General features: G+C 37.0%; 1 protein-coding gene across 1 annotated transcript; it reads left to right on the top strand.

The window, feature by feature from the left end:
- The first annotated feature begins 642 nt into the window (after nucleotides 1-642).
- Nucleotides 643-27,981, top strand: prkci (protein kinase C, iota). Its single transcript, XM_077232194.1, has 18 exons — nucleotides 643-1,220; nucleotides 9,656-9,777; nucleotides 11,650-11,739; nucleotides 14,623-14,673; nucleotides 14,839-14,924; nucleotides 15,043-15,180; nucleotides 15,485-15,542; nucleotides 16,450-16,505; nucleotides 17,213-17,389; nucleotides 19,080-19,177; nucleotides 19,908-19,994; nucleotides 20,148-20,283; nucleotides 23,586-23,673; nucleotides 23,869-23,994; nucleotides 24,081-24,160; nucleotides 24,367-24,456; nucleotides 25,963-26,078; nucleotides 26,369-27,981. The coding sequence occupies exons 1-18, from the start codon at nucleotides 1,141-1,143 to the stop codon at nucleotides 26,454-26,456; spliced, it is 1,767 nt and encodes a 588-aa protein (XP_077088309.1). The 5' UTR covers nucleotides 643-1,140; the 3' UTR covers nucleotides 26,457-27,981.

Genomic DNA, 27,981 nt, shown 5'->3' with positions numbered 1-27,981 from the left:
TATGGTGTGTAAGGTATTTTGCAGCTCATCCTTTCCAAGCATATAGTGAAGTTTCTCTGAGTCAGTTAGAGTAAAGATTGAAAAATTCAGTGCTGCAAATTGTGGAAAAAATATTCCCCTTGTAGTGGTACTTGGGACAGACAAGAAAGTGTTTTCATCTTCTGTCTATCTGATTCAAACCACAGTCTGCTAATTCAGTGCAAGAATTTAATTGTAGTTTTTATTTATATTGTTGTCCATTTATCGAACTTCCATGCCTCTTATAATTAAATATTACTACTAGTATGTAGCCTGCCAAATTACTAATTTAAAGGACTTCTCTCATCCCGCAACTAAGTATGCAGTAATAATTTTAAAAGCATTATTATTATTATTAAAAAAATTGTATTACCTTTTCTGATTTGTTATATTATATTATATTTGTTATATATTCTTATATGTTGATTTATTAAAATCTGAAATAAAAAATTGCATTTCTTATTTTCCAAATAGTTATATCTCAAACTAGTAAATAAATAGTTCAAAGGAATCGGAACCAGACAGAATCTATAAATTCTTAATAAATCTCATCCCTACTAATTTCTAGACACGCAAAAAGGATGCTGCTGCTGACATCCTTGGATGCTCTTCTCCACCCTCTTCGAACTTTGTGTGGTATAATCGGAATGCTACCAGACGCTCCCATCCAACCGATCGATCCATTAAACATATTACTAGACAATACTAAAACATTAATTACCTCGCAGATATTCAATATTTGCGCATTCTTGAAACTATCTAGATAAACAATATTTTTGATACTAGCAGTGTCTAATGTGTAATGTGTTTGTTGGAACCCATCATCTCCCCTCCACATTCCGCTGTTTGGATCATTCCGTCTCGAGGCCTTCGCGGAGTGCGAGAGAAGGGAGTGTTTTCCCGTAAGAAAGACACAGAAGTTCTTGTAGTCTTGTCAGACTAATTTTTGTCAGAACTTTACTAGTTATATTTCAGACAGGCCGATTGTACCACTGGGGTCAACACTATTTTGGTCCAAGTAATAAGTCCAGTTTTTTAACTCGGGTTGTTTTTTCTGGTCACGACAGCGGGCTAGCCTCGTTAGCTAAGTTAGCTCTCTAGCCGGAGTACGGAGAGCTCATAATGCCTACACTGCGGGACAGCACAATGTCCCACCCTGGAGAAAACCCGCACCAGGTCCGGGTAAAAGCCTACTACAGAGGGTAAGTAGACAGTGAGACTCTGTGCTGTCTTTTTAGGTGTTTCGATAGACTTATACTCTTATATTGAGCTCTTAACAGTGCAGTTTCGGGATATACACAAATAAATGATTAGCCAGCTAACTTAGCTGGTAGTATTAGCTAAGCCCAAAACAAAACTCTTGATGAAGTTCCAATAAAGAAGTTCCGACTCCAACAAAACAGCTGTGTAGTAATTTCTTTATCTACAGCTTTTTCCTTTTCATATTAGGTGTTTTTGTACTGTTTGTCAGTTAATCTAATGACGGCTTATGAATTGTTGTTTTCATCTGAGAGCTTCCCCTGTCATGGAGCTGGATATGTCTACCTGTTTTACAACATTGGCGATCTGTCACATTTAGGTGGTTCTAAATGACGGTAGGGTATAAGGGAGCTAAAGGTAAAGTCACAGATATTATGATAAAATTAAAAGTTAAAATTAAACTATATATGCAAAGAGTGTATTATGTGTCATGCACATAAAATGTAGATCATCAGATTATTCACTGAATATTCGGTTTAAGTTAATTTCTAAGTGAGGACAGTGAATTGTTAGTAAAATGGGAGGTAAAAAAAAACATGTAAATGTTAGTTATTCCTCTTGCTGTTTAGGGAAGCAATTCTTGGGTTGCTATTGAAATATTTTACTTTTATGTGAATAAATACACTCATTGTATGAATGATTTTCAGTCAGAGCTGTGTTCCATTCTTGATGACGCATGCGCTTGTCATGCACTTGAAAAACTTGTACAGCAAGTATCTTTTGCCAGACCTGTTGGAGACTGATTCCTATTCACATTCCCCAAGAGAGCTATTGTGTGTGTGCAGCTGTCATGATGATTCAATCGGTTTCTGCTCCAACTGAATTTGTTGATAATAGTTATTATTTCCATTGTTGTATGGAACTGACTGGTCCACCGTCATTAGTCTCTATGAACTGGCCTCAGGTATGTGAAAATCTTCAAAGAACTCAATCATCCCAGAGTGCGATCATTTGTTTTTGAAAGCCCAGTTTCTGATTCCAGGGTGCGGATAATTTTGAAACCCACCATTTGTCGCTTCATGTGTGTTCCCTCTGGTTTCTATTGTTATTCAGCAGGTAATTTTGGCCAATCTTTGAACCAGTTTCAATCCCCTTATTCGGCAACTAATCGAACTTAATAAAACCGTTTAGAAATCATTTGGATGGTTTAATAGACTATCCCGGTGAAAATGCTGACTTTCCCCCGCTCCCCCCAATGTTCCTAGGCGGAAAACGAACTTTGCAACATGGGGACTAATGTCCCGGTATTGGAAATAGGTATCTCGTGACAAGCGAGAACAAGCGAGAAACACAAACTGCTTTACGGCAATTCGACATAAACACACGCCGCCCTCAATGTTTATGATGTATTACCCACCTCGGTAGACATAGCTCCACACGATAAAGTTGGCTCCAATATTAACAAATGCACATTAGCAGCGGTAGAAAGGGGGAGGAGGGTGCTGCAAGTAGTTTTTTTACGACATTGTTGTGAAATATACGCCCCACAGCTGTAGGGGGAGCTCGTTGACAAAACATGCAACAACAAAAGTGAAAATCAGCGAAGAAATAGCTAGAGTTGCCGAATGCCCCTTTAACTACTATTGTGGCCATGATAGACCCAATTAGAGGGGTTTTCTTTTGGTGTGTGGAGGCCTTTATGACAGGTTTCTGCCTGAAAGCAGCACAGTCTTAAATAGAGTGAAGGACATGTTACTCTCTGCACCTTTTATGTTCTGTTTAAAAACCTCTGAAGCCTGGCGAAGATGAAATTCACAGGCTTTATCCTTCTCCTCCTCTTTCTCTGCCCTATCTTCCGTCTTTGATCCACTTATGGCTCTCTTTCTGGCAGTCATCCATGTTTTTTTTTTCTGTGATATATTGTATGACTGTAATAAACAAGTCTTTTAGAAGATTTGACCTATATTGAAACTCTAATCTGAAAACAGTTTTTGATGGATGTTGAATACAGTAAAGATCTTACTTTGTGCATTTGGGCATCATATAAGAGTCCTGCTTAGCTCATGGTCAGTGCTCTGACTGTTTGTCATGGTCATCTGACTTTATATACTTTACCCCCCCAAAAATATTTTTTAATTATTTGATCGTCCTTAGGTCGTTCCTGTATGACTTACTTTCTTCTGCAGTAGGGCTGTACGATGATGGTTAAACTAATAGTTATTTTGTTCAAAAATTATAGTAGACATAAAAAATAAATATTATTTAAGCACAAATCAACAGAATGTCAACTTGTATGGTTTATTTGACCTAATCTAGTTTACAAACAATATAGTCGAGATTAATATTTGAATGTATTACAATTCGTCAGAAGGTTTGCTCGCAGATATAGTTGCAGCAAATAGCACAAACAGAAGATATTTTGCAGAATATATTGCAGAACCAAACATTTTTCGTGACCAATAAAAAACACCACACACACACACACACACACACACACACACACACACACACACACACACACACACACACACACACACACACACACACACACACACACACAAACAAAACATTTCTCAAAATATTTTCTTCTATTATCTTTTTCTTTCTTCCACAGAAGAAAGCTAGTCATACATGTTTGGAATGACAGTAAATTTTGACATTTTTGTTTCATTTTTGGGTGACTATCCCTTTAATGCACTGCTGTTTGGTCTTATTTCCTTGTGTATTTTTCCTCTTCATTTTAGTATCTGTGAGCTTGTTTACTCCTCCAGGTTCACCAAACTGTGTTTAGGTTCTTGTAAGTCGTATTTGACAGCAGGAATGAGTGTTTTCATCATGCTGTTGTAAAGGGAGTGTGTGAGCTGATCCATGTATGTCCTATGAAGTAATGCGGCTTCACTACCTATTAGTGATGCTGAGGGTGCATCTGCTCATACTAAGAGAGTGGGGTACAGATCCATCTTCCTCTTATTGTCAATTATGTGCCAAAATAATTTTATATAATTTGCAAGAAGCAACCGTAAGAGAGGTAGTTTATCTCTCTGTACATATTAACTAAAACATAGTTCACTGACACAGAGCTTTCATTGTCAGAGATATGCATCACAGGAAGCACTGAGCTGCCCTTTAAATCTCTTACAGTTGCTAGCTTCATCATAATGGTCCTAGATCAGATCAAATCAGCCTTGTGATTTCCTTTGTCATAAGGTGGTTTGTGTACTCCCACTAGTCAATTGTGGGTCAGCGCGCTGGCTCGTAGACAAGAAGAGGACTCCCCTGCTGTCAATAATTAACCAGTAGAAAACAAAGGGAAATAAGCTGCTGGGTGCCTCCTACTATGGGAATGTGCTAGTAATTGAACACACAGCTTCCCACAAACTCACTGTATGATACTCCTGCTACACAGTATTCGTATTTTGGTCTTTTAAAAAAAGGCTGATTTTTATAATTACCAAACTTAAGGATACAGAGCGGCTTCCAAATTTATGATCCGCTTTAAAGGGATTTTTGAGAATAATTTTGTGTCTGCAGTGTGTACACAAACACCCTATAATGGTAAAATCCTCCCACTCCCTTTTTGTTTTGTTCATGTCTACAACCCAGTGTGACGTCACATTGGGTTAGGTACTGCTTATTAGCTTCGATTCTCCCCTAAGTGAGCAGCACACAGTCCACCATCTCCTTACTAAAGCAGCTAGTGGTAGCACAAGGATGCTATCTGATAAAAAAAATCTGAAAGTTCAGTTGTTGTCCATTTAGTCCCAGCATCTGAGGAGTTTGTTTTTTTGTTTTTCAGGGAATGTGTAAATATGTTTGTTAACCATTTTACATAAGACTGGTTTGTAACTAATAGGGGTGGGGGAAAAAATCGATACAGCATAGTATCGCGATATTTCTGTGGCAATACTGTATCGATACACGGGCGCCAAGTATCGATCTTTTATTATAAATCGCCCCTTAAACCCTCATTCACTAAGTTAGGCCTATTCCCTAGGTTAGTCCACTAATACTGTTCACTTGAAGGAGTGAATGAAAACGAATGAGAGAATTCGGAGAGCCGTTGAGCATAGGCTACATAAGCTGTACATTCGTTAATGCAGTGCAATGTGAGACAGTGACGCGATCTGACACGCGTCCAATTTTCTCACAAATCTCTACGTTCATTTAAGGCTTTATTTAAATCATTTAAGACTGCTCTTATGAGGACACTCAACAAAACAAACATTTTGGCATAATTTGTGTGTGTTATGGTTTGTTCAAGCCCGAAAGAGAACTCGATACAGACGTGCGTCGTGTGTGTGTGTATGTGTGCGTGAGATACAGGCAGGATTTAAAGGATACTGCGTAATTGCGTTAAATATTTTTAACGCTTTAAACTTTTTTGTTGTTGCGGTGGGCAAGTGTTGGAACCGTTGTTGCGACACCGTGTAACACCGACTATCATAGCAAGTCTAGAGCTCACCATTCATGTGAGAGGTCTCCTATTCAGAGAATAATTACGTCCTGTCCTGTAATAAGGTCCTATGTCCTGAATGTTCAAGAACAAGTTTTCGTACTACCCTCCTAAGTTTTTGCACTTCAGTTAATGTGTAGAAGATAATGTTTACAGAATTAAATGTGACATTTAAAGTGAGTTGAGCGGTCTTATTTTCCTCATTTTTTGTAATGCCTTTGAATAATATAGGGGACATAAATCGCAATATCGCAGAATCGAATCGGAATACTTGCTGTATCGCAATATATTGAGAATCGCAGTAATATTGAATCGTGGCCCAAATATCGCAATACTTTCGAATCGTCACTTTGCCAATTCCCACCCCTAGTAACTAAGCAAAATGATTCCTGTTCTATCCTCATGCAGTATATATTCTACACGTATTGTCTGTTTATAGCACATAGCGAACAATTACAGTATTTAGTTTGTGTTTATGAATTGTTGCAAAATGGCTGATAAAACTAGTACACACTACAACTCTACAATTATTATATAACAGGGCTCGAATTTCGGTGCGGGATTGCGGGTATTGCGCATCATTTTAATCACTCCCGCAGGTCTTGCGTTTATAATGCGGGAAATTCCCGCAAACATTCAGTCAATCTAGTATGTAAGCCTATGAGTAAATTTAACCTAACAGATAATAAGATCAAATCAGTCATTTTAAAACTTTCTGCGAGACGCAATTTCACAAACAGCGTGAGTGATTCTGCCAATGCCGGGTCTTCTCTGTCTCTTAAAATAGGTTACACAAGGCAAGCCAATCGCGCTGCAGCTGCAGGCGGTGATTCTAGACTTTCGCGTTTCAGGAGTCGGGACATTTTATGGAAATTTTAACCCACATAACAAACAGCTTGTGAGTAACAAAACTGAGTTATTTTTTCTTGAATTATAGCGCTTTAACGGTCAAAAGCACAAAACATTGTCTAAATTCCAGTCTTGGGGAGTATCCTCTCAAACACAATCGGTTATGTCTTAAAAAATAATACAAAAAGAAAATGCATGTGACACTATAATGAAAACAGTATGGGCCGTTCACGTTACGTCTTTTGCGCGTTTATCCTTTACTGAAACGTCTTCCTCTTCATGGAGAACATGGCTCATGATTGCTTAGCAACAGGGAGCCCTTTTTAAAAGAGGAGAAAGTGGCGCGGACTGCGCTTTACACGCAACATGTGAACGTTGATCCGTGCAGTAGCTCTTAAAGTGAGAGTAGCCTAAAATGTGTCTGTCATTATTGTATATAAAACAACAAAAGATAGCATTAATTGTAAGGAATCAGGATTAATACCCTATGTATTCAAATTATACAGGACTAAAAGACTATTCCGTGTTATTTTACATTTGATTACTTTTTTCCGTTTCTAGCATTTCTGAATACTAGTGTTAGACCTAAACTTTTCTCTTTATTTCATGTATTTATTTGTGCTACTTTTTTCAATTTAATTCAAATATTGAAATTAAGCTTCCTTTTGTTGTGCAAACTAAAAAAAAAAGACCCCATTGTAAAAACACAAATACAGTGAGTGAGCAAACATTTAGCTAAACGTATTTTTTTTTTAAATTGTCTAAAAAAAACCTCCCCCCTCAAATTTAAAAAATCCCCCCCATAAGAATGACCTAAAGGGGGATTTCCCCCCTATTTTCCAAAACGAAATTCAGGCCCTGTATAAATTAATCAACTAACCATTCAGAAATGTCCTGGTGCATTCTTAAAGTTATTACTTCTGCCCGAGTCTCTTTTTCTTCAGTGTCCGACTCTGGTTCAAACATGTAGGTTTGAACTTTTAACAGTATTTACAGTAGCAGCCATATTGGTTCTCCTGTTTTGTTGTTACTGAGTATCCGAGGCAAGTGTGTCGCACACGTCCTGAAAAGTGAAGCAAAAGTGTTTTATCGCTCACTTGTTGCTCACTGCAGTATGGGTCATAATCCTGCCCTCATGTAATCTAATGGGACATGAGGGATGCTAAAAAAAATTCAATTACACTTCAAATAATTTTTTTCCAAAGATGGTTTCTGTCATTTTTGCTCAGTCATATCTCACCGACATATTTTAAAATTTTTGTTTTTCCAATAAGTCTGGCTTTAGTTATTTTATGCTATAAAAACAGGGTCTAACGTCATGATGGCATAATCAGCAAATAGGGATGGGCATTTCAAGCAAAAATAATATTCGAAGATCGCTGGGTACTATTCGATTATTATTCAAAAATCATACTACTCCACCACATGCACGCACACATGCATGCATAGGCTGCACACCACAGCATGAGAGCAAAGCGGAGCGGTATGACATTTAAATTTAAATATGAGTTAATAAACTTAAACATACCTTTCATATTTATGTTTAATAATATAATGTTATTTTTTAAATTTTATCTATGTTGATTATATGAAAAGGGAAATATATTATTTCACATATTTTCTAACCAGCATGTCACAAAGGGAGTTCTGAGCGAGCGGCGCGTAATCTTCACAAATGGGCTCTCGCTCTGGAGGAAATATTACCACTCCACTCACATGCTCTGGTGTGAGACAACGTGTATCTTCTTCTGTTGTCTGAGAGTTGATTGACAGCTTTTAGATGCATTATTGGCATCACCTCCCTCTGGTTACATGAACGTTTCACTGCATCAGAATCGAAAACATGGGGATTTTTTTAAAGACAATAATCGCACAACCTATTTGATATTCTATAATAAAATCAACTAATCGAATATTTGAAAATCGTGACTCATCCCTAATCAGCAATTAATGTTTCTGGGATGTTTTGGCTTAATTTTGGAAGGAAGTGAAGAGCGTCAGCTATCTATTTTTTACTGTCTATAATCCTAGGCATGATATTAAACAGTCTGTGTAAATGCATCTAAGTAGCATCTGTGTTTCCTCTGCATTGTAAAGATAGATTTTGTTGAAACTGATTTAATTTGATTGGTAACAGCCCTATAGTGTCTTATTATTTTAATTGAATTTACTGGATAAATATAATTAATTAATTTGACATAATAAATGATGCATAGACTACATTTTATCAGGTATGAAAAAAATGGCCCTTATAACGGTAAAAAAGCAGATAAAAGGTCATATTTTAAACTTATTCTCACTGCTGAGAACTAGCTGCACAAAATATGAAGAATAACTAAAACTTTGGGAATCAGCAGTCCTAAACCTGCCAAGATACCAGCACAATAACACACTTGGCTAAATATCGCCTGATCATCGTTATTGACAAAATCCCAGAAAGTATCTAACATTTTTGATCAATATCACATAGCCCTAGTTGGCGCTGCCGCTGACTCAGAGAGAACTGTTTTCATGTATTAGGGATGAAACAACTTGACACTCTTTTCAACCACACAGTATGATTATTTATGTGTTACAATAATTAAAATGATCACAGAAGTACTGGGGTAAAAGTTTATAGTTCGGATATAAACAATGATGTCTATTGTAGTGATCAAAGTAGAGTAGCCTAAAATCACCTTTCAGAGTAACTTGACTCTTCAAATAAAGATTGTATCAATTACATCATTATGTAGTAGGTGGCGAATGTATTTGTCATTGAACCGTTCATTCATGAGATTTGTTTAGAAACGCTGTTAAATGAGTCATTCAATCGTTAATCCAAACCAGTTTTTAAAAAGAAATAATTAAAAAAAATGTTTTAATTAAATGTTAATTAATAGACTGTAGCAATTAACACTTTGTCAGACCCTGTGGTAAATTACATGTTACTTTGTTTAGCTATCTATTTAGTATTGTGGGAGAATCGTGATCTCTATTTTAAACAAAAACACTTGATTCTCAATGTATCCAGAAACGTGCAGCTCTATTACATTGTATAAAAACGGGCACAACCTTTTAATAAAATAGATTATATTCTAGGAATAAACTGTTAATGAATAAACCATTACTGAATGTCACCTTTTTCTGTTTTAGGGACATCATGATCACACATTTCGAGCCCTCCATCTCCTATGAGGGGCTGTGCAGTGAGGTGCGGGACATGTGCGCAATGGACAATGACCAGCTCTTCACCATGAAATGGATTGATGAAGAAGGTTTGCCATTTCGTTTGTGTTTGTCTCTCTGGCCCTATTTACAGCTGGTATTAGCTTCTGTCCCAGGTGATCCGATCACAAGCAGTCAGCCGTGACAGATTGGCGTTTGCACAAGGTATTAAAATGCCTCCCCTGTGATCTCTTGTAATCAGATTTCATTGAGGCTCTTTGATTTCTTGACTAAAAGCAATACTTGCTAAACCAATCAGTGCATTTACATTCAGTTTTAATTCAAATTAATAATTAATAATTCGTTTAATTACAATTTTTTACCATTACCTTTATTTCACTCAATGTTAAATTAGTTTTTTTTTCTTACGTTTTTGGGTTTGTGGAATTAGCTGTTTTTTGATAGTTATTTGTTGCTTAATGTTACACATATAAACTATGCTAGCTAGCTATGATCCATCACCCTGTTTTTATAATGCACATTTTGGAGGATCGCATCAGAAACGAGTGATGGAAACGCCAAATTTCAGTGAAAAAAATACCTTTGCAAGAAATTCTTATGTTTGCTTGAGGTGGTTTTTGACTTGTGAAAAAGAGTTAATGCAAAATAATCTGAGATGGAAATCATTTGCCGAATAAATTCTGACGTGGCGAACATTAAACCCATGTGACTAATCAGCTGTTTCCGCTGATGGTGTTTTATTTACGGTTGGTTACTAGGTTACCAATACCACCATCATCCATTTGAGCAAGTTGATGGAAACGCGCGTAATTTGCTGCTTCTTTTTTTTTTTTTGGCAACTTTGAAAAAATTCACTCCATGTTGATAAATCATAGACTCCATGGACAATGACCAGCTCTTCAGCATGAAATGGTTTGATGAAGAGGGTTTTAAAATATTTTAAAATAGAAAATATATTTTTTAATTGTAATAAATTGAAAAATATTTCACAATCACTTTTTTCTCTATTTTTTCAGGATGTGTTATTTTGAACTGTTTTTGATCAAATTAATGCAGATTTAGTGGTTTGAGTAATCACAAAATGTCTAGGACTAAACCTGGTTTATTGATGTGTGCTTGAGATCAAATCCTCTGATACAGATGATTATACTAGGTGTAATCTCATTCTGTCCCTCTAACTGTCACCGTAGCAACAAGTTTCCCCCTGCCATTCGGCTGAATTTCCTAGATAATTTGCACCAGCACTTTATATATTACAAGTGAACCCACTTTTGGCAGATTGCATTAGAGTCTCAGAATTACCCTGGACTCCACTGGCAGAAATAAAATGGATGGATTTTACATGAGGATAAAGTGAATCTGAATGCAGCGCACAGCAGGGAGCAGGTTTTATGCTGGAAAGATTGACTGTGTGTGATGATTAACTTCTGCATTAGTCATGCGAGATGGGAAATGGAGATGGAAGAACGTTCATTTAAAATACCAAAATCTTCACCATTCCACGCTGAGCCCAGAGTCTCACTGCTCATTAGCATAGCTGATCTGAGAGGGCCGTCATGGTGAAGAGTTAATCCCTTCTGTCTGCACAAGGCTTGGCACTGATGCCCAGCGTCACTCATTGCCTCTGCTGTGATGTCTGACTGAGGGCTGTGTGTCTACGCAAGCCGAGACAGTCTGTGCCACAGGCTGCTCTTTAGATGACAAACAGAATCGACGTCAACTTCGGACGACGCCACAGGCCCTGTTACTAGTTTATGGTGAAAAACGAATAGATTTTTGCTTTATGCACTGCAAACATTGTTATAATCATAGCATGCTAACAGGGACTCGTTTGTTTCCTGCTATAATTTTCCCTCACTCTCTCTGTTCCTCTTTGTTGTGTTAGGTATGCTCATGCTGCTTATACTGATGTCTTTGGTAAAGAGTTTTCCAGTGAGTGTTCACTGTCCTTGTCATTGCAGGGGATCCGTGCACCGTTTCTTCTCAGCTGGAGCTGGAGGAGGCCTTGCGTCTCTATGAACTCAACAAAGACTCAGAGCTCATTATTCACGGTATGCTGGGGTTTGGCTTTTGATGTGGGTGGGCAGTAGTGTATATGCTTTTGTATATGCTTTTCTGTGTAGTTGTCTAGATTCTTGAAAGAATTATGACTGATTAAGTCTTACACCATGTCTTGACACAATGTAATGTGAACACCCCCCCCCCCCCCCCCGCCTTAAAAAAAGAATCAAAAAGGATATAATTAATTGATTTCATAATACTTTAATAATTGATTAATTGAACTTTGCTTTTCATTTATTACTTAAAGCTCATTTGAAGTTCTTCGATGCTACATCAAAAACTACTAGCCTAACTGATAAAGTTCACACATTATTTGTTCTTATTTGATTACTGACTGTTCACTTGTTTTAAATAATGTGTGAACAGTCAGTAATAAAATAAGAACAAATACACAAATTGCAAGCAGAGATGAACACTAAATAACAAAGTTACAAAGTCTAACAGTAGTATTCAGCAGAGGTGGGAGAAAGTCACACATGTCCAAGTCACAAGTAATCTCAAGTCCCTACCATCAAATCTTAAGCAAGTCTAAGTCGCAGTACACGCAACCAAGTCAAGTCAAGTCAGTGGTTCACTTCAAGAAAGTCAAGTCGAGACCTGCAAAGGGTCAAGTCAAGTCGAAAGTCAATTTACAATACCAAACAGAAAGAGTTTATATTGGCCTCAACCTTATTTATTTTTCCCTCATAACCTTTCTTATACATTTAAATTATAATATTAATTATATTCATATAATTTATTATAGCATGCATTTATGATTATCAAAATTTGGAATTATTATTATAATAACAAAGAAAAATGTTGAAGATAAAACATTTGAAGGTAAATTTACAAGCGGTGATGCATTAATTATATTGGTTTTATAGTAAATGTCATATGCTTAACTTTGCTTATATATTTTTTTTATGGAATATCGCCGGCAAACATTAACTTTCCACTTAAATTGATTTCCGAATCAAATCAAAATTAAATAGAGCCAAAACAGAGAATATTACGTCTAAAATGTCAAATCACAATATTGACTCTTTGTTTAACGAACTGTTGTATAAAATCATTATCACATTTGCAATCGTGCCAATATTTTGGAAATATTTTTTAATATCATGCTATAAATGTAAAAATAACTCATACTAGGGGCATTTTTTCCACCACATCTTGAATTTGGGTGCATATTAATTCTGCTGGCATTTTGCCCCCAACCCCCTGATAACATCTGACCCTGCTTCAAGAGACACATAAAACACGACAAAGCATCATTAACAGTTTGTTGTTTTTTGTCATTGGAAACAGTGACAAATTTGGCTTTAAAGCATGATTTGAAAGAAACTGTGGCAAATGTCTGTGTGAATTTATGCACGTTATACAAAACATATGCCATCATTAATTATCATTTTAATCTATTGACAGCCTTAAGCTACATTTGAAAACATCATTTTGTATAAAGAGGCATACTGTTTTTACCACTATTCCCTCTAGATTTAACGTTAGTCAAATTAACTATAACAAACAGGTTAAACAAGCCATAGCTTACTTTTAGACGTGTTGAATGAAGTTCGAGGTTGTGATGGTCGTGTCCGATATCCATTGCCAAATATTATGCATACAGCAAATCTTCTTGTGTGAATATGGTCAAGTTCTAGTGTTTATATCCAAAAAGAAACAATGCTGGGAGATGTTTTTGTATCTAGCATGCTCACCGCGATGTAGCCTATGTTTTTTCTGGGCTTGAGCAGCATCTCGCAATCGCGCAGAATCTGATGACTGGCGTCAATGGTTCCGTTGCTTTCATTTTGTTCATCAATTGATGTTGCGATGATTTATATAAAAATTTATATAAAGTCATTTTCGAGTCATTCAGGTCAAGTCTCGAGTCATTGGATCTTAAGTCAAAGTCAAGTAATTTTCTTAATTTAGTCAAGCAAGTCTCAATTCCTTAAATTTGCGACTCAAGTCAAGTCATGTGACTCGAGTCCCCCATCTCTGGTATTCAGGTACAGAAATGAATCATTAAACCTAAATGTAACATAACACTTTTTGTGCACTGTAGAAATTAAATATAGTTCCATCTTTGTTAAAGCTGTATTTTGTTGTTTTATTAATATTAATGACACAGACAACAGTAGGAATATTAGGTGTGTGCTGTCACTTAAGACAGAATGCACAAACTGAATAAACTGACAAACATCTTCTTTCTCAGCTGTTCACTTATGACATAGACAAAAGAATATTTGCCGAGACAGGCATTTAGATGGGTATTTTGACAGAACTACTAAAATTGGATGGTTCATTAAACTATCAAAACACTTCACAAAACTATCCAAACCATAGATATGTATATGTAGATACCTTATTCGCTCACCGCTCGAATCTCGAGTCTCAAATCTCATTGGTCTAAAATCTTCTGATTTTTTTTTGCATTCAGGTTGTTGAGACTTCACATCATACACAGTTAGTCATAACACCCATATCCTTTGAGCCCCCGGGCTAATGAGCTCAGACGAAGCTTCACATTTTGAATTTCTGACTTGGGTACATGTATTTATTTATTTATAACACCCTACGGCATCATACAGGTCATGGGATCATTAGTGGACAGGAGAGATAGGATTCAGGTTGTGATTGACAGAGATAGATTGTTCTACCTGCTGGGTGAGTAAATTAGTCATGCTGAGGAGGAGACGTCTGGCCCCAAGGGCTTTCAGAAAAAGGCTCCAACCAACTGTCCGTCAATACCCAGCTCTCCACAAAGGCCAGGACAAACTCTGTTTTTTGACCCCAAAGTCCTTATCCACTGTCAGATGAGGAGAGGTCACAGAGAGGTCACTGGAGCTGTTTGTCAGTGTTTTTTTTACAGTCTATCTCTCTCTCCACAGTGTTTCCATGTATACCTGAGAAGCCTGGCATGCCCTGTCCTGGAGAAGACAGTATGTGCATCTTGTTATATGACCTAAATAGGGTCATTTAGGTCATAATGTTTGTTATGTTTTTTTGCACTTTATAGTGCTGGAAAACATACATTTTGGGTTATAATGATTGAGTATAAACTGGTTAATAGCAGATTTAAATAACGACTCAAATGTTGCACTCAGAATCCATTTACCGTCGTGGAGCTCGACGCTGGAGGAAACTTTACTATGCCAGTGGACATGCGTTTCAGGCCAAGCGCTTTAATAGGGTACAAAAATGTTCTTTTTGTTATTTCTGGCACCTATTACGCTACACAATTTGTCTCAATATTATGCATGTGACTTTTTGTGTTCAGTATGGTTTAATGTTCCTTCTGTTCTGTACAGCGTGCTCATTGTGCCATCTGCACAGATCGTATATGGGGCCTGGGCAGGCAGGGATACAAGTGCATAAACTGTAAACTGCTGGTTCATAAGAAATGCCATAAATTGGTGACAGTGGAGTGTGGTAGACAGGTAATACAGGTGAGTCATTAGTAATCTGCATCCTTTCATATTTTCTGTGGAATACATTTAAATCTAAAAATGGATTTAATATAAAATGGAGCTGAGAGTACTACGTTCTTATTGGTAGATAAAATAAGCCAAAATATTAGTCAAAAAAGCTAAAATATTTACTAAATGGACATGCAAAGGATGGGAAGCTTTGTGAAGGAAGGTCATCCACATCAGATTGTGTGTAGACTTATATATTAGGCATGTTATTACTTCTAATAACACTATGAATCTCAATCTATCTCTAGCTTTAATCTTCTTACCATTTTTCTAGGACCCAATGATTGGAAGAATCGATCCCGGGTCCAGTCCATCAGAGCACGCTGATCAAGGTACAGTAGGCTCTCATCTTTATTTGTCATACACTACACACATGCGTCATGTCTATTGCATTTTCCTTATCTCTTTGTTCTTGAATAGCAGAGGATAAAATCAATTTTCAGGAAAGAATGCACTTTTGAATTTCAATTAAACTCAACTAACAATAAATTTTCTAAAAATAATTGTCTTTTGAGGCTTTCCATCTGAGTTTTAATTGATCTACTTCAGGTCACAAAATAATCAACCTCTTGTGCCTTGCCCAGACTTTTCAAATATATATATTTTTTCTGGTCAGAACATAAATATTCAAGGTATACTTTTCTGAAACTGAACTGAAAAATGTCCCTTATTTCCATAACTACCTGGAACAAGAGGTCATGAATATAAACATTCTGCTCACAGATCCATTAACAAAAATCCAAAGTCAAGCTGATAAACTTGCCCTGTGTTTTGTTGTTGACAACATCACTTACTAAAAAGTATCTTGTAATCCAGAGGTGTTAAACAATGTTCTTCTGAGTTATTGCATTCATTAAGTCATTAAATTGATTCACTAAGATCTATAATGGCTCAATGATGCCACTGATTTTCATCTTGAGGGGTTTTAAATGACTGGATGGGCTAAGCTGATGTTTTCCCTCAGTAATTAGGCGTGTGCTTCCACTGAAACAGACTAATGCATTGAGCAGCTTACAGGCGTGAGTCTTCTCACAAGATTAAGCTTGTTTGTTGGATCAATGACATGAACAGGCTCTTGGCTTAGTTACAGTGCTGGTCAGATAAATTTAAATCCCTCTGTTATTCAAAGTGCTTTATTTATCAAAGTGCCTGATTTGGTTTAGAGGCTTGTGAATCAGATTTGTGTAAGTATAATAATGAGTGATGATGACTCCCCGTTTCTCATTGTTTTTTTTCCAGTTCTAGACAAAAAGAACTCAACGGAAAGTATCAATCACGAGGGAGAGGAGCATGAGGTAAGACACTGTTTGGCCTTGGTTACTCCTGGTGTTAACATCCATCTCTTGTTCCATTCACAAGTAATAAATGCTGCTTCTCACAAACTCCATCTCTACAAGTACTGTGAGTTTGGGTCGCTTAAAACGTGCATTTGAACACCCAACACACGCCAACTATCTTCCCAAATTTGTAATGATTGTATTATTGTTGAATAGTCATATTGAATGGGGGGGGGGGGGGGGTCTTTTGTCTTTAGTCTTTAGCCAATCACTTGTGTTTGTCAAATATGAAAAATAAATGTGGTTTGAACAATCAGATCACACTTTCCACTTGTTGATTAAAGTGGTTAAAATGAATGTTAGTACATGTGTACATAAGTGTAAATGGGACCATTATGTATTGTGTGTTTGATTAGATGAGCTTTCAGTTGTTCACTCTCAGACCGATGATCAGGCTGGAGTTGTCACTCAGAGAAGGAGATGGGGGTGTACACAACAAGGTCCATTCAGGCTCTATTGATTTCCTTTAGTGGAGGGAATAAAGTAACCTTCTACCAGGGTCATTAGCATCTGATTAAGGGCTCGCATTCCTGTAGCTTTGTCGCAGTCATGGGAAATCATATGATAAACAAAGGGAAAGGACAGAGAAGAGCATTAAGAAATGTAAACCAGAAGAATTTATATATAAATATAAATAATTAAGATGCATCTCATCCATCCCTTAGGCTGTGGGCAGTCGGGAGTCCGGGAAGTCTGTGTCCAGTTTGGGGCTTATAGACTTTGACCTGCTCCGAGTGATTGGCAGGGGCAGCTACGCCAAGGTTCTGCTGGTCCGTCTCAAAAAGACTGAGCGCATCTACGCCATGAAGGTGGTGAAGAAGGAGCTTGTGAACGATGATGAGGTGACATTTCACATTTCATACACCGGGAACAGGCAAAGATGCCATGCCACTGATATGTCATTATATGAATTACCGTATTGTTCCGAATATAAGACAATCTTTTTTTTCTTGGAAATATATCTGAAACATTTGGGTCATCTTTTATTCGGGGTCTAAACATTTACATGTCAATAATACACCCGCAACAATTGGGAGCACCAAATATGAGTAAAACGAGTGTTCCACGGCCGCCCAGGAGTGATAAACGCACCAGTCATCAAACATTAAGCAGCCAAAATTTACAGTGTGTCAGAGTGTAATGTAAAGAAGACAAGCCCAAAAAGACAGTCTTAAAAATGCTAAGTCAAAGAAAGAATATCATGGTAAAAGTGGCCAGTTCGAAGAAACTGACAGGCAAGTGTGTCGTACGTAGCCGAAAAAAGAAATGAGGGGCTGCCCATTACCAGAGCTGTCATTCAGCTGAAGGCACTGGATGTCGCCTAAAAGCTGAACTTACCCACTATCGAGGCCCATCATTTCTTATTTCGGCTACGTACTGACGCGCTTTCCTGTCAATATCCTAGAAAGCGGCCACTTTGATGCGGCGTAATGGATTAGCGTTTGCTCTCCAATTTCAAGGAGCAACTGCTGTCTTTTCAGCGCTATGTGATTTGCCTAACAAAAAACATTCATATCCCCCCTGGATGAGATGGGTAATGCAGATCAAAAACCTTTGTTTTTTTGACATGTCAGCATTTGTCACTGTACATAAAAAAGTTTTGGTGAAATCTACCAAATGAGATCTTCAGGTTTTTTTAAGTTAAGTGTTTATTTCTGAATGTGATTGATGTTGGTACATTTTACCAGTATTTATTTTAAATACAATTTTTTTTTTTTTTATATGAAACATGAAAATTATTTTCAAATAAGGTATTTAAAAAATAAGATGTGGTCTTCAAAAAGCCTTTTCCCAAAAGACACATCTTGAAAAGGGGGGGTCGTCTTACATCAGGGTCGTCTTATATTTGGAACAATACAGTATATCAGATTGCATACACAACCGTTGTGAACCATACCAAGTTCTAATACACCACACATCCCAGACTACCATTATGAAACTACTGTCACACCTAACAAACAAACTCTGCTCTAGTTTGAAACCGCTCTTGACACTTCACAACTCGCTGAAAGATTCAAGTTATTTGAGTCTTGACTTTACAGAATAAAACAAGCAAAGAGCTTCCTCTGGCTCTAATCTTTTCAGGATGTGTTGATGTACACGCATACAGATGACTAGATGTTGATGAAGTGGGCATTATACGTTGATTAGATGCACTTTAGCTTTGTGTGATGAATTGATAGCAGCAGTTAATGGTCAATAATAGCAGCTGAGCTCTACTGGCCCTGCAGTGCTTCTTTAAGCGTGTCTCTCGGTCAGTGGTATTTTTACCAGGCTGTCAATGAAACGTCCTAGCTTTTTACTCTGTATCTGTCCATTGTGAGTCTCCTCACATCCAGGAGCAGCTCCTTGGGAAGACCTGGTGCCCCCGTCTTTTAAATCTTTATCAGTTTTTAGCCTTGTGAGGAGCTTTTACTCAATACAGTTCTGAATGTCCTTCCAAATGTTTCCCCTACTGACAGAAAGAATGCTCTGCTTTTCAATGGGAGATTGATTTTGTGTGTGTGTGTGTGTGTGCTGCTTGTTTTTCAGGATATTGACTGGGTTCAAACAGAAAAGCATGTTTTTGAGCAGGCTTCCAACCATCCCTTCTTAGTGGGACTTCACTCCTGCTTCCAGACAGAGAGCAGGTCTGTCTGCACTTGCACTTTTAGATCATCGGGACTCCACAAATTATATATTAAATCATATTATCCATGATTATCTCATATGTTTCCCAGTCAATAAATACATTACTAACAGTTTAGGGCGCAACAGTAAGGGATTTTTTTTCCCCCACTTGCCTGGCAATTTTTCATTGACTCCACCGTTTTTGTATTTAATTTTTTTTTCTTTGACAAAAAGATTGATTTTATTTGACCGCTTTATGCAATAAACACTGATTAGTAAACAATTAATAGATAATTAATTATATAATAATACACATTATATTTATATAATTATATTATATAATTCAATTTATAATAATAAAAACAAGACACCATATACACTGTCTTTTCAAGGTTTGGGGTCAGAAGGATATATGTTTTGAGAGTTTAATTTTAGATTCAATTTCATAATAGAAGTTTTTGCAGTATTTTTGATCTAATAATTCAGCCTTGGTGAGCATAAGAGACTACTTTCACAACCCCAAACTTGGCATCTTACTGACTCATTTGGCAGTGGTTTTTACAAAAGGACTTATTTTGAATGATGAAAAATAAAAGAAATAAAGTCCTGAAAATGTTCAATCAACTTTCACCCCAAACCGGTCTTTTATTGGTCCTCTGGCCATTCTTATTGTTTAGCCCTTCAGTTTAGTGTGAACAGTTTTGTTTGTCTGGTGAAGGCTAATGATTATTTAATGCTATCCTTTCACAGGCTATTCTTTGTAATTGAGTATGTGAATGGAGGGGATCTCATGTTCCACATGCAGCGACAGAGAAAACTTCCGGAAGAGCATGCCAGGTATGAGGATGTGAGCTGTCTAGTGTGTAACACAGTTCAGTATTAATGAACAGCCTGTCGTGGCTGGAACTGACATTAGTCTGAAAGACACACCACAGGAACAGAAACTCAAGTTAGGTCACTAACTGTTTCTTTGGTTCTTTCCACTGGCAGGTTTTACTCAGCAGAGATCAGTCTTGCCTTGAACTACCTCCATGAGCGTGGCATTATTTACAGGGACCTGAAACTGGACAATGTTCTGCTGGAGTCAGAGGGACACATCAAACTCACTGATTACGGCATGTGTAAGGTAAGTGTGATAGAGACCCGCTCACCATGAGAATCACACCATGATGTAAGCACAGAAGGGATTTTGTAATCCAAAAAGGTGTTTATTAGGGATGCACCAATACCACTTTTTTCAGAATCGATCCGATCCGATACCAAAAATTCTGAGTATCGACCGATGCCAATACCAGTGCAGTTTTTTTTAAATCAAGTATAATTTATATAACTCTCTGTGTGTTGAACTGATAATCACTCTTTTGTGTGTTACACACAATCAAACATGACAGACAAATTCATTATAAAGACAAACAAATCCAAAAAATATATGATCATAATCTATGACAAAAATGCTATTATAAACTAGATTAGTGGATAATTCAGCAGTAAAGTTTAGTCTAGAAAATAATTGTATAAAATCTGAACATTTAGTGAAAAAAACGAATAAGAGACAATAAGTGTAACACTAAATCTGGTAAAACTTTATTCATTGCACTTTGTATTGTTGTAAAACACATTTATGAAAAACAAGATCACAAAAATCAAAAAGATAAATTATTTTATGTAGGCTACTATACAATTGGGACATGTTTTAAATGTATAGCACATCTGTTTAATGAGGCTGCAACATATGATAGACAGAACAGAACAAGAAAGGCCATTGATAATCTTTCATTGCGTCACTGTATTATGATATGAAAGGCTGCAGTACAGTGCGGCACAAAGCAATTTGCGCATCCCGAGCGCAGCATGATGCGCAGCGCGACTAGTCCGCATTGAAAAATTCAAAGCACAAACGAAAGACATATTGATGCGTAGTGTATTATACAGTATCTATCTATGCAATAGTTTGAGCCTTTTCTTTTAACAGTTTTAAATTTCAGTTACTGTGCGCGTGAAGAACAATTATAGTGCTCTGGCTCTACTCTAGTGTTATGATCTAACAGACACCCGGTAGAAAGTAACATGATTAAGTTACAGCAATAAAGTCCAGCAAGATAAAGTTGTTTTATGCGAAACCATAGACAGATCTACAGATTAAGTATAATAATAGTAACATTGAATCATCTTGGAGAGAGTTTCATCAAGTTGACTGTCGTAACCGAACGCGACGCACTGCTTGAATGCTGGATGAAGAATGATTGGCAGCGGAGGGAAAGGTTTACGTTATCTTGAATTTAATGACTTAATGTTCATTTCTATCTCACATTATGCTATATAATGAAAACTTTATGGTGCTATAATGTTTTTGTGGGGCTTAACAATAACACAGAATAGTATACGCACAATATCGGATTTGGATCGGCCTCTTCTGATCGATACCCGATCCGGCAAAAATGGCAGTATCGGAATGGTGCATCCCTAGTGTTTATTAAAGCAGATGTGCAAATAAATATTGTTAAGAGAAATAAAAACAGGATCTGAGGGCAGAGTTTCAATGCGCTCAGACAGTGCTTCCAAATCCTTGCCAAATCTCTAAAACCATGATCCGACCTTCAATCCTCCCTTCCACTAATGATGGCTGCCTTAAAATACACACACATTTTCACGCTTAATAACTGGAACATACCATTTTCTTAAAATTAACACTTGCCTCACCATATGATTTATAAATACATACACAAGATGATTAAGAACAAGATTCAAAATGATTCAATAAATACAATAAATAGGATGGATAAAACAAACATACATTTGCACAAAAATTTCCATAAATAGCTAAAATGAGCACTCCTATGTAGTTTGAGCTTTCTTTAAGGCCACGCCCACTCAGATCAAACAAGAAATATAACAGCAAACATGTACAATTATAAAATGCATAGGAACAGCAAGAACAGTAAAAACAGTGACAGGTCTCTGTTCAAATTTAAAGTTTGAATATGTTCTTTGAGAATTGAGTTGAGGGTGGGGTTTTCTAATAAATTTTTTAAAAACTGGAACCAGTAAATGGCCATCTTTATTGCCCTGGCAATCACCCGCAACACACTAGCACAGCGGCCGGAAACTTATGGCTCGTAAGCCTAACCTGGCTCTTTGACAAAATCATGTGGTTTTCCAGGTCTCTCACCCTTTACCAACAAATTATTGTTAAAAGATAAGATGCATCACCACTAGAGATCAGCTTTCTGAAGAAAAAGCAGCAAATTACAATTCCTTTGTTGTACAGCCTAGTTTAGAATAATATTATTTCAACTTGTAACGCGGCCAAAGTGCGTGTTCAGTGCTGTTCGCAAATGTCAGAACAGCAATTAAAGGACTCATGAACTTTGTTTTTTTTTCAATTTTATACTTTTCTATGAAGTCCACTTATTATAATATCAAGATTTTTACGTTAAACAACATCCCAATTTAGAAGAAATAAGCTATTCTCTATCCTGTTTTTGACCCTTTTTTTCAAACACTGCTATGATTGGGTAACAGTTTTGGATATTAAAATAATTTTCAACATCCATTACACTTGTGGAATTGTTTTGAAAAGTTTTGATGTTTAAATATATCTCGTTACATAGTTGAAACATTTGCCATCAATGTGAAACATTAATGTGTATTACATATGCTTTACAAGTGGCATTTCTATGGTTTTGTTGCTGGAGTAATCCTGTGTTTGTGTTGTATTTACTACTACATGACATGCGTAAATTGGGCGGGGCTAAAGAGGCAATGATGTAGATTGTCCCATCAATGGCAAACCACTTGCGTTTCTATGTAACCTAGGGCTCCTGCACTCTGATTCAAGCAGCTACGCAGCTTGTTTGTGGTAATGGTGAAAAAGAAAGATTTTTACAACAGCCGTTTTTAAATGGATATAAAAAAAGTTACTGGACTGAAACTTATCCTTTTATTAAAACTGGTGCACTGCTGTGCCAAAAGACACTTTTGCCGCAGAGACCTTTTTTGTCCTATAAATGTGTCGTATTTCTGTCTGTATTAAAATCTCTGCAGCTTTCAGTGGGCGGGACTGTTTGAAGTTATTATTAAAGAAACATGGATGAACACACACGCATGCATTGCACATGCTTTTTTTTTTATAAAATTAGTACCTAATTAAGAAGTTGATATTTAAAGATTAAATCTGTTTATTATACAAAATCATTTTCATTTTTTTTTCAGATTATTTCCAATTATTTCATTACATTTTATGACAAATAAATATAAAGTGCATTGCATTCAGACTTTGTTTATCTTTAAATATTGTGATATATACATTTATGGGCTTTACATTGGCCACGCTCCTCTAAGATTTCGGCATTGGTCAGCAAAAATTCATCGTTAGTCATATTGTGTGCCTGAATGTTTCATTGACTTCAATATTCATTTTGTATGCAGGAGGGACTGAGACCAGGAGACACAACCAGCACTTTCTGTGGAACCCCCAATTACATTGCACCTGAGATTCTAAGAGGAGAAGACTACGGTAAGCACAATTCACACACAACCAAGTCTTTTGGTTGGCAACTATGTGTGGTAGCACACACTGCTTTACCCATTTATTGCTATTAATGTCTACCTCATGACTTTCCGCCATTTGAGTTTTCGTCAGTCCTAAGCTGCCCATTTCAAAGCCTCAGGATGATGTGTGTGCAACTCTGTGTGTGCCTTTTCTTTTCAGGTTTTAGTGTGGACTGGTGGGCACTGGGCGTCCTGATGTTTGAGATGATGGCTGGGAGGTCACCCTTTGATATAGTTGGCAGTTCTGATAACCCTGACCAAAACACAGAAGATTATCTTTTCCAAGGTACATGACAGACGCATGAGTGTTTCAGAAAATGTTTTATATGTCTCTCGGTATATCTCATGTTTTCTTCTGTTCCTCTTTCGCAGTAATTTTGGAGAAGCAGATCAGAATTCCCAGATCATTATCGGTTAAAGCCGCTAGTGTGCTAAAGGGATTCCTTAACAAGGTAAAGCAGACCAGACAGATCAATGTTAATGTCTTTGTCACATGGACCTGTTATAGTGCTATCATAATCATTGTTTCTCTTCTTTATTTCCTCACCTCGGTGTTACCTTTTTCTTTCACTCTACATCTCTCTACTTTCTTTATCTGTTTTTTGTCTTTCTGTTCTACTGTTTTTCTCTTTAAAATATTTTTCCACTCTTTTTGTAGGAGCCAAAGGAACGTCTCGGATGTCATCCTCAGACAGGCTTTGCAGACATAATGGGCCATCCTTTTTTCCGAAATGTAGACTGGGATCTTGTGAGTCACTTCTATCTGTTTCCTTTATCTGAGTTATTGGATGTTTTGACTTTGAGACCGCAGCGGAAGCATGAGTCATTTGCTGTAGCCTGACGGTAGTGAAACTAAACAGAAGACTTACTGGAGCCTGAACAACTATTTAGTGTTGTTTATGACCTTGAGAAACTATCCATTTGATTACTCATTCATGTAATTTGACGCGAGCGCTATTACCACTTCAAATAGCATTTCAGGAACGTTAGCTTTTAAAAGTACAGTTCACCTAAAAATTTGTCCAAGACGCCTGAAGAAACCTGCCTGCAAAGCTATGGTACTGTGAGAAGTTTTAGGCACTTGTGCTTTCAAAAACAATGTCATAAATAGACTTTATCAAAAAACTTATATTAACTTCATCAAATCAATATTTGGTGTGACCATCCTTTGCGTTTAAAACTGCTTTTGGTCTAGGAACACTTTCACATAGTTTTTCAGGTAGCTTTGCAGGTCGGTTTCTTCAAGCATCTTGGAGACGTTGCCACAGTTCTTCTGGATTTAGTCTGTCTCAGTATTTTCTCTTTCTTCATGTAATCCCTGATGGACTAAATGGTGGCCTGATGGTCGGATCTCCATGTGGAACATACCTGCTTTTGTCAGACTCCTTATATATACATACAGTGTTTACAACAGGATTTTGGGAGACTATTTGCGTGAATCTCTAGCAGGGTCTGGGGGCATGTTCCCCCATACGAGAATTTTTAATATTATAATAATACGAATTTTACATTTATTATTATTATCATTATTAATATTATCCATAAGATGAAACATATATTGTTATTGGAATACAACTGCACTGTAAAATAAAAAATAAAAAATATTTCTATTTATTTATATATATATATATATATATATATATATATATATATATATATATATATATGAAATATAATAACCTAAAGGGATACAATGATAAACTGATACAATCACATTTTTTGGTGGTTCATGTTTGTATCGTGATAAAAACCATCACGTGTAGGGCCAGTGATATAATAGAGGTGATCAGGTGTCAAGTCATTGATTTTTTCTGGTCTAAGGTTTGTGGCAGTGAACTGTATCATGTGTGAGGCAGGTTTAAATGATGTGAAACCAGCAGACGACACTCAGATGAACACGCTGACCTTTTGTCCGTGTTTGGTCTGGGTGAACACACACACGCAGGAGAGAAGTGTTGGTCAGATAGTTTAAAGGGATTAGATTACACTTTCTTCTCAGACAGGCTGCAGTGCCTATGGGAGCCTGCAGGGGGAGCAGATCTTGGCCTTGTGGCAGACCCCACTGTTAGGTTTGTAACATTAAGGCAAAAATAAGAGCAGTACTGAACAAGCCATGGGACCTTTTTTTCTCTCAAGACACCATTGAAGACACTTTGTGCGTGTGTGTGTGTATATATAATATACGTATACATATGTGAGACTGCTTTATGACACAGTCATAGTTGTTATTTGACTCATGTTAACTGTATTTCAGATGGAGCAGAAGCAAGTGGTCCCACCCTTCAAGCCCAACATCTCTGGCGAGTTTGGGCTGGACAACTTTGATGCCCAGTTCACCAATGAACCCATTCAGCTCACGCCTGACGATGAGTGAGTGTCTGTTCATGTGTATCTGTCTGTGTCACGCCTCAAGCTTTCTGAATCAGACCTGAGGCGCCATTAATCTGCTTCAGATCTTTACCACAAAAATGCAGGTTTCATCAGGAAGTAATATCAAATTTACGATGTTTGATGACACATTATAGTTCTGTGAACTGTGAACACACGCCGCTGTTTTCCAGGAAAATATTTTACAGCCTGCTCTCTATTTGAAAGCCGTAGTGAGTTAAATGTGCTCTAGCAGTTAAGACTGATTGATTATCTCTTTGTCTCCCTCCCAGTGATGCTGTAAAGAAGATCGACCAGTCTGAGTTTGAAGGCTTTGAATACATCAACCCTCTGCTGATGTCGGCGGAGGAGTGTGTGTGAATGGCCTTTCTGTTTCTGTTACGGGCATATCATCGCTGCCTTTATTTGCATGGTCACAAACAATCACAAGAAAGGAAACAACAACCTGACTTCATTTTGTTGGGACCAGGTGGAGCATTAACGTTGCCAAACCTCTTTCACTTTCTGCCATTTATAACCACTAGTCCTTAAGTTAAAAAAACAAACAAATCTTGATTATTTTTGTGTCATGTAAATCAGCACTGATGAAATGAAACTTGTCAGTGCCTTTACGTGTTGACCAACATAGTTGGAATGTCAGTTTTAAGTTACCGGACACTGCAAACTAAAGGAAAATAATGACTTATGGTACGCAGGACCTCCTAATTTCTGATTCACCTTTTATTTGTATATATTAAAGAGAATCCATTAAGAAATATAGTAAACCATTTTTAAACTCTATACCACATGGGATATTCTTGAAAACATTTTTTTTCTGATTATCTGTTCTGCCTTTCCTCAGAAAAAAATATAGTGTAAGGAAGAAAAATACTTTTTATTGTTTTTTTTTTTATTATTATTTAAGAATACTGTCATCTATATAAAATGTGCACAATTTATTGAATCAGATTTTTCCGGAAGTTTTAAGATGATTGGGCATGTGGCCTCGCTTTTGATTGAAGTGGTATTAAGCTTTTGAACAGAGCAGGGAACACTAATGAACACTGTTGTAAATACTCAAACTGTGAATGGAGAAGTTTTCTGTATAGATACTGAAGGAGGGAGAAATTAGACATGAAATACAACAGCTGTCTTCAACACAGGAGCAAAATAAGACACTAAAACGAACATGTTCCTGTCAGTGGTTTCCTTAAGGACGAGGTAAAAGTATGTTATGTATAAAGTATTTCTCGCTCTTTTTCTTTTATATCTTGCTTTTTGTGTTAAATGTGATTGCCTTTCTGGTTAAGATATTCCGTTTATGTATTTTTTTTATATTAAACAAACTTGAGTCTCAATGGACAAGTGATCATAGTTTCTCAGCACTCAGTCACTATGAAGGTTTGTTTTGTTTTTTTGGTTGATTTTGTCCCTTTGAGTGATTTCTAGTTAGATCAGATACATGATGTACTAAGGGGTCCTGGAGCCCTTCACGGCCCCATCAGTGGCGCCCAGTTTTTTGGGTGGTGCGTTTTGAAATGACCAAATGATGACATTTAACACAGACTACTCGCACAGAGCATTGCCCTCTCTCATTCCTCGCCATGCATGTATCAACTTGCTTATGTTTTCACAGATGTTCACACTGGTTTCGAGCTGTGACGAGCTCATTAGCAACCTGGTGTTAGAAATGATTGAATTGCTTAAAGCCCTCTATGCATTCCCAGAAAAAAGTAAACTATGTGCTAATATGCTTTAAAGAAGCATCAGGGGGCTGAAGTGGACCTGTTTTTTTTTCTTTGTATGTTTTGTGTATTATTATGCACATTAAAAAACACTATCAATTGACTGGAATGAACTGTACCCCTTTTTGTTCACACATAATTAAAGTATTTAAGGAAACTCA

This window comes from Siphateles boraxobius, unplaced genomic scaffold (genome assembly GCF_051911475.1).
Source record: "Siphateles boraxobius isolate OS27281-9 unplaced genomic scaffold, OSU_SipBor_1 1, whole genome shotgun sequence".
NCBI lineage: Eukaryota > Metazoa > Chordata > Actinopteri > Cypriniformes > Leuciscidae > Siphateles > Siphateles boraxobius.
Note: the sequence above shows the minus strand (reverse complement) of the source record. Positions and strands in the feature narration are given on the sequence as shown.

Bases quoted from the DNA above. Each gene is read 5' to 3' on its own strand.
- prkci (XM_077232194.1), top strand. From the start codon at position 1,141: ATGCCTACACTGCGGGACAGCACAATGTCCCACCCTGGAGAAAACCCG. The intron at 19,178-19,907 runs GTCTGTCTGCAC...ATCCTTTCACAG, and splicing joins TGCTTCCAGACAGAGAGCAG to GCTATTCTTTGTAATTGAGT. The intron at 24,161-24,366 runs GTAAAGCAGACC...CTCTTTTTGTAG, and splicing joins TAAAGGGATTCCTTAACAAG to GAGCCAAAGGAACGTCTCGG.